This window comes from Crocodylus porosus, unplaced genomic scaffold (genome assembly GCF_001723895.1).
Source record: "Crocodylus porosus isolate Cpor-Errol unplaced genomic scaffold, CroPor_comp1, whole genome shotgun sequence".
Lineage (NCBI taxonomy): Eukaryota > Metazoa > Chordata > Crocodylia > Crocodylidae > Crocodylus > Crocodylus porosus.
The window spans coordinates 87,608,416-87,616,094 of record NW_017728947.1 but is presented as its reverse complement, the minus strand read 5'-3'; the positions used below and the strand labels follow the sequence as shown (position 1 = coordinate 87,616,094).

General features: G+C 40.4%; 1 protein-coding gene across 2 annotated transcripts in view; it reads right to left on the bottom strand.

Moving 5' to 3' along the window:
- Window positions 1-471: 471 nt before the first annotated feature.
- CALM1 (calmodulin 1) overlaps window positions 472-7,679 on the bottom strand; it is a 7,678-nt gene continuing 470 nt past the window's right edge. The window contains exons 2-6 of one of the 2 annotated variants that reach the window (XM_019552404.1): window positions 6,009-6,039; window positions 5,234-5,377; window positions 2,942-3,048; window positions 1,138-1,273; window positions 472-856 (exon numbers count right to left, since the gene is read on the bottom strand). In XM_019552404.1, the coding sequence (XP_019407949.1) occupies window positions 828-856; window positions 1,138-1,273; window positions 2,942-3,048; window positions 5,234-5,377; window positions 6,009-6,039 (447 nt within the window). In that variant the 3' untranslated portion in view covers window positions 472-827. Of the gene's footprint in view, window positions 857-1,137; window positions 1,274-2,428; window positions 2,588-2,941; window positions 3,049-5,233; window positions 5,378-6,008; window positions 6,040-7,679 lie in introns of those variants that run through there. The other variant, XM_019552405.1, reaches the window with a different exon arrangement.

The window sequence follows — 7,679 nt, the reverse complement described above, 5'->3', positions numbered from 1 at the left end:
ACTTGGAATGGACATAAACTGTAATATCTTGAACAGCCATGTTGATAGTTGTGCTGAAGTCCACAGGCTACTCCGCCAGCTCCAAGTCATGGTACAGAAGATTTTAAAAATATGAGAGAGTCCAAAGATGCTCCCTTGGTGAAGGTTTCTTTTAAAAATTTTGTGAACGGTAACAGCCTGACACCCGTTTCACTATAGTGCAATGCAGACAATGTTTAAACCAATATTATAAATACAGACATGCCATCCATAGTTAAGATCATTTTTGGAGCACACTGCTACAAACAGGAGAACCATTCAAACTTTAGGGCATTTTCTCTAAATTTTGCACCCTTCAACCCTTCAACTGTTGCTGCATACCATCCTGAGGTATAACCAATTTTAGAGTAAACCAGCTATGACAATTTATACTACAAATTGAACTAGAATCCACTGTTAAAACAAACAAAAAGAAAAAAGTGGATTTTAAGGTTTTTTGTTTTTTTAATACAAATGTCTGACTGTGCTCAATTGTCAAGCTGCATGCATGAAAAACTGGCCAGCCCAAACAGTGTAATAGTTATTAGCAAATGGAACTTTTGAGTAGTTCACTTAATGCTTCCTTATTTAAAAAGGTAGTACATTATTTATACTGTAAAACTGATGTTTAACTTTATCTTTTGGGGACAGGACCACCAACCATTACATGCAGTTTGTGGACAGAAGGTATTTTGACATTCAGTTTTGCTATACAGAAACAGAATGAATAAATGAACATTTTTTGCAAGAGGTAAGTAAAAGATTCAATTCGATTCTTCTAGAGGAAAAAAGGTGTAAAGGAGGTCTCTTCATTTTGCAGTCATCATCTGTACGAATTCTGAAAAGAAAATGAGTGCCATATTTGTTAGCTTCAAATTCATTTTACCTTCAAGTCTAACTACTTGTCAAAAAATTCACCGCATCAAGAATAATAAAAAAAAAAACAACCCACCAAGCCATAGCAAAAATAAAGCCATAACAATAACAACAACCACCACCACCCCTCTTTCACCACTGGGGAGGAGAGTTCAATGATTTGTTTTAAATGCAAACCCTTAACTATGCAATTTAAGTTGGGTCCAAAGTTTGGGGCCTTAAGTTTAACAGAATGCCTTTTACCTTCATAGTTGACTTGTCCATCTCCATCAATATCTGCTTCTCTGATCATTTCATCTACTTCTTCATCTGTTAGCTTTTCTCCTAAGTTTGTCATAACGTGACGTAGCTCTGCTGCACTGATATAACCATTGCCATCCTGTGAGGTAGAAAGGTGCACAAAACAAAGTGAAAATCTGAGGCCGAACATTGCATACCAAATCAAGAGAATGCAGTAATTGTCCCGAGGTAAGAGATCAAAGCTACCTGGGAGGACAGATCATCAAGAACCCAACCTGGAGATCTGCTGCAGTGTCTCCTTTATTCAGCTACAGTCATATCTGGTCTGAAAATGCCGATTAGGACATTACACTAACAGGACATGCATCAGAATAGAAGACATGTCTGTACAAATTAAGTAGGTCTTACTCAATTAAGTGGTCATGGACTTTAATGAGTGCCTGGATTCTTCTACCTTGATGGGAAGACATCTCTTATGTGTGCAAACTACTAAATCTCCAATTAAACAGTTCTTTAAGAAGGGCTGTGAAGCATTTGCCCAATACCCTAGAGAAGAGATTTAAGAACTATTTCTATGCCAGCTCAGGGTACAATAAATTTCAATTCTCCCTGCTGGCACAAGGGGAGATAGTGGCCATGTCTACATGTACACATATCCCAGCTTGAAGTTACTGCACTGTAAATAGGGATATGCCAGCATCTCCATGTGCCAGCATTAAAGCACATTAACACTGTGTGGACCAACTTGGGACTAAAGTTAGTCCCAAGACAGTCCATGTGCAATGTTATTGCACAGCAAGGCATCTACATGTGTATTAATGCACAGTAACTAACTGGATGCAAAACTTGATACCTGCATGATGCAGGTATCAAGTTTATGCTCAAGTCAGCACAGGTCGCTATATTTACTGCACAGTACAGGCATGCATGTGTAGATGTGTGTCCATACTGCACAGTAGATGTGCATGTGTAGATGCTCCCCTGGGAAACACGCTTCCTTTTTTATTTAGAGGGCACCGCTTCCATACCTGCCCATCATTTACCTACATGTCCATCTAAATTAATACTCCAGAGTCAGTCAAGCATATAGGCAGAATCCCAACTTTACCTACTAAGCAGCACGTAAGACTTTAGAATGGTACAGAACAAGTTTAAGTTGGCATTCTCCAGTGTAAGTTTACTTGTCCTGGCAGAAAATTGTCAATAGTTATCTTTTCTAGATATGGCTAAGTACCTATTTTAGTAACTAATCATTTATGATGGTTCTCTTCAGTGCAGGAATATGAAGATGCACAAGCTGTCCAGGCAGCTATCTTACTGTGTTATGAGAGGAGGAGGGAGGTGGGACAGATGCCCCCTGTCCTCTGAGGAAAGGCAGAACCTTTGTGGAGAAAGCTTCTTCCAAGCAGTCAATCCAAACCTCCCCTGGACAGAGGTAATTATATTGCCACTCCTTAAGCCTATTAGAAATTGAGCAGAGGATCTCAACTTCATAGTCTTCATACGGATGTGCAAAAACCACTACACCTACATTCAAAATGATCCCATGACCAAAGGGGAACAAAATGGAAGCACCTCCAATACTGACAGACATTTAAAAGAGAAGGCCAAGCAGGAATTCCTCCCAATTATGTGCATACAGGTTCCACCTGTTCTATAAAACTCAAAATAGATTTTCTTCATTCTTCCAGTAAAAGGAATTGTACTGGGCAAGCAAAGGCAATACTCCAAGGAAAAAATAAATAAAAATAATACACAGCAATAAACCGGACAGAAATCTGTCCACAGCTTTGGGTTCTAGAAGTACCTTATCAAAGACTCTGAATGCTTCACGAATTTCTTCCTCGCTGTCTGTGTCCTTCATTTTTCTGGCCATCATGGTCAAAAATTCAGGAAAGTCGATAGTTCCATTGCCTTAAATAAAAGAGGCACTTTCCTTTAGAATCTTAGTCTCTTGATATCAGAACGGGCTTTAAAAAAACTGAAACAAGTCAAATCATGACTCAGAGCTCTAGATGGCCGTCTTCTGGTTTTATACTTGATCCCTGAAGGCTCCCCATGGCAATTTAGGGAAATATCATTATTAACATTTTAGATCCAACCAAGCTGGAGTAATTACTGAAAACACTGCAGTAGCAAGGCCAATGCACGGACTGTTGCTTTCCCTCCAGACCACTACTGCAGGCCATTAAAAGTCTGCTTCTCCAGAGCTTCATCCAACATGGCTACCTGAAGCCGAGCCCAAATCAGTATGAACATTTCACACTCACTTAGAAAGGCCCTCCCATCTTCAAAGGCTGAGCTGAAATCACTCAGGTCAGGGTTTTTAATCTTTAGCAAAGATTTATTACATAAGGTTAATCAGTTTAGAAGCCAGTTAACAATTCATGTGCTGAGGGTAGGAAGTTAAAATATATTTTGGAGGCAGGCATCTACAACTTCAGCTGTAGTGAAAAGAAGCTGCAAGTTGATTCAGCAATGCCAAGAAGTCCAGTTCCAGGTAGCTCAAGTAGTAGTCCTTTGCCACTACAGAATTGCAGCCTCTTTTCGCTAAGTTATGCCAAAAAGCTACCAATCTGCACATGCCGGGTCTCTGAAATACACAGTCCTCAATTCAACTAACAGATGAATAGTATGCAAAAAAGAAAAACTGTACTTTGGTTTACAGGACTATGCCCTGATATTGTTCATTTACTCTTAACCACTTACGTGTCAGAAATATGGCAACTGGTTCAAGATTTGCTCTTGGTCTTAAGAGAAAAAGCACAAGGTCAACAAAAGCTAGCAGGCAGCTGTTACTGTTGCTCCAGTTGACCATCAGTATTTTAGAACACCAATACTGATTTTGAAGTTTAAGGCACAATTGAAGTTACTTTTTCTCCCCTCCCCTAAACCCTTCCCCCCCACCCCACTACTGAAGTGTGCATCTTAAATGACATACTAGGCTAATCCTCATGTCATCTCCCCAACTCGAAAAGTGAAGACATTTGAGTCTACTTTTAAAAGTTCTAGTACATATGCAGTTAAGCAGTCTTCCAGCAAAAGTGCTGCAAGCCAAATTTAATAAAAGATAGGGCACATGTCGAGCCAAGAGCTTCAGACTCTTTCTATTTTCAGTCAAGATTTCATAATACCCTACTGGAAAAGTTCGATAAGCTACTAGTAATTGCACAGTATTAGTGCAACACCTCAAAACAGAGAAGTGAGCAGTATTTCCTGGACAGCTACATCCCAATCTGCTATTTAACGTTAATTCATTTCAACTACCTCAAATCTCCATACAGAGAGGAAACAATCCCTCTTCCTTTCAAACACTTTACATTAATGCTTCTGAGAAGTGATACTGGAGAACTTGCTGTTGCAATTGGTAACACTGAGGTCACAACTTTCCTGACATAAACAAGCTTTCCCATCTAGTTGGGTTCTTTCCATACTAGTGAGCCCGAAACAAGTCTGACATGCAATCCCTGTACCAGAGATCTTCCAACTTCTGCAAACTAACAGACTCAACCACCCCCCCGCAAAAAAAAACAAAACAACTCTTAAAACATAGCATCTCCCCAGATTTCATTCTTAACTCTTAACTGAGCTTAAGAAAACAATTGTTATTTTGAGACCTATGCAGTTGTACTTATGAACATATGGTCTCATTAGCTTCATTAATAGAAGATAAACAAGCAGACAGTTATGGAAGTCTGCTCGAGACTCCATGTGAACTGCAGGTCACAGCAAGTCAGGAGGTAATCAGGCCAAGTGATTCAGATGCTAAAACCAAAAAACCCCCCACCAAGAGATGCAGTAGCACTTCTGGCATTGTCTTAATCTTTGCTTTGACTATCCTATACCTAGCTAATGACTGCCATTAACAATGCCAGAAACTATAGTTGTACCAGAACCTTAAGTCAGATGCTTAAAAGGTGAAAAAAGAAAAGCCACCACAAACAGAAGACACCATTTTGGACCATATTTTATTATTTCAAATAGTCGGATTAGACAAAAAAGAATTAAGGAGATTTTTATTAAACTAGCTCAGACCTAAGTTAGTAGGATGTACACACTCAGCAAGGGACGCTGCAGATTACATATTCCCAGCACTTACCATCAGCATCTACCTCGTTGATCATGTCCTGTAATTCAGCTTCTGTTGGATTTTGGCCCAATGACCGCATGACAGTACCAAGTTCTTTCGTTGTGATGGTACCATCACCATCTTTGTCAAATAAAGAGAAGGCTTCCTTGAACTCTGAAGACAAAAATAGCCCCATCAGTTAACATTATGGCCACTGTAAGTGGCAAAGACATTTCTAGCAACAAAGACTGATCCTAAAGGCTATGCCAGAATAAAAATTAAATGTTAATAGTCTTCTCAGGTTGCCTTCATGCCATATATACTAGTTTGTGTATTTGTGGGACCAAGCTTTACATGAACATACCCTACTCCAGCTATTCATGCAGGAACATGACCTCTGTTATTTATCAACATTACCATTTAGTTAATAACAACAACCTGACATCCACCACAAATGAATAATTGATCTGTAAGTTTAGACAATGCCTTTCCCAAACCAAGTGAGCAGAATCTAGATCAATTTTGCTTTCAGGCCCAAGAATTAGAATCATCATGTTTGCATGCTCCTTCAGCTCTGCTCTGTGTCCAAAAGACCTAGGTTTGATCCCTAGTTATTGGTGGCCCTTAAGTTAGCATCCAGGGCAGAAATTGTTCAAATGAAATGAATTCATTCTTGCCTCTATCAGAGCACTAAAGAGATTTAATCCAGATTGTTTGCGTTTCTGATATTCTGTGTTTTAGGAGATAAGCTTTATAGTTAAGAGGCTGGTGAGCCAACAGAAACTAGATTTATTAGGATACTTACCAGCAATCTGTTCTTCAGTCAGCTGATCAGCCTACATGAAGAACAGAAAGTTATTTTAGAACATTGTTTACTTGTAGCTATGTTGAGCCAGGAGACTGAGAAATTTAGTGCACCCCTACGTTCACAGAGCACCTTTCAATTCTAGATACATGAGAGTATTTCCCACTCCAAAAGCATCTCCACCTATTGGTGAGGCGGAGACATGCAAGTTCATACCGAAAAGAATCCTACATACTTCATAACAAGTTGGATGCAGCATTCAAATTTCAGCTCAAGTTGGTCAAAAAGATAGGGACATCTCTTGTGCTCTTTAAGGAAAGGCAAATATAAACCTTTGTGACAAGTCTTTACTAGCAAGATCTTGCATCCATAATTAGTATCTCCAATATTGCCTCTTCAACTATGCACAGGTATTGGTTCCATAAGTCTGCCACCAAGTATGATGGCAAGTCCCCGATCTCACTACAGAGCTGCCTTAGTACAACCCCTTTATTTAACCTGTGATAAAAATCACATAACAGATTTGTGTAGCCCTTTCCCACTGGGCTTACAGTAGATTTTGTTCTTCCCTGCCAATGTTGCCCTCCCCCTTGTAATAACATTTAGCCAGATTACAAGGTGTCAATGGAGGTAGAAACTTATGCAATGAAATGTCTTCCATTAAAACTACAGCAGCATTGCACTGCTTAAAAAAAAAAAAAAAAAGAACAACCTTGCTACGTAGGATGCTTAGAGTGTCACCATGATTTCCTAGATCAAACATATTTCCTTGGAAGCCGTTTTCAAAAAAAAAAAAAACTTCTTTTGCCCTTCAGGTTGTTAGACAGCAGTTTGGGATGTCTTCTATTCTGAGGTCTGAACAGTTTTTCCTTCATTATCTTCATTTAAAGCAGATACTGATACCAATGAGGTGAATGCATTTAAGAACACAGCATGGTATTAGGTCAGTCATATTTAGTTTCACCAGTACTGAAGAGCACAGTGAGCCAAGTGCTATCCACTCCACCTTGTGCAGCGGTTTTTAACCAGGCTTAACTGATGGGTTAGTGCAGGTAACAACAGAAAGCTTGTCCTTCCTCCCCCTCCACATAGGTGGCTACACACTTGCTCTTTTGGTTTTGTTTGTCACTGTTCAACTTCAGTTATACTGAAACCAATGTTACCGAGCACTGACATCCTATTCATCCTTTCTTACTTCATCTCGTTCTCGAGGTGGGATGAAAGGCTGTTGCGCATTTTCAAAACACTGATACCTACAGCCAAAAGATTATCTATGGCTACACTTTTTACTAGAAATAATAATTTTTTTCCCCCCCACTTCCAAGGGTGAAGAAGTTTCAACTAGAATTTTATTCTAGGAAACAGTGTGGGCCGAGGCTTTCCTCACCCTCCTTCCTAAGATCCCAAGAGATGAGCTGTCTCTCAGAAGCGAGCCCAACCAAGCGATTTACATAACACAGGATGCCCTGCAGAACAGGAAGCAGGGCCACGCCTCAGCCAAGAGAAACCTCAAAGCCACAAGCACCAGGTCGGAGCCTCGGCCGCCCCGGGGGGCGGGGCAGGACCCCGGCCACAATTCACGTGGACACGCATTAGGACGACCCCGCAGCACCCAGGCCCTCCCCAAGCCGGCCGGGCCGCGGGGGCGGGCAGGGATTGGCAGTCGCGCTG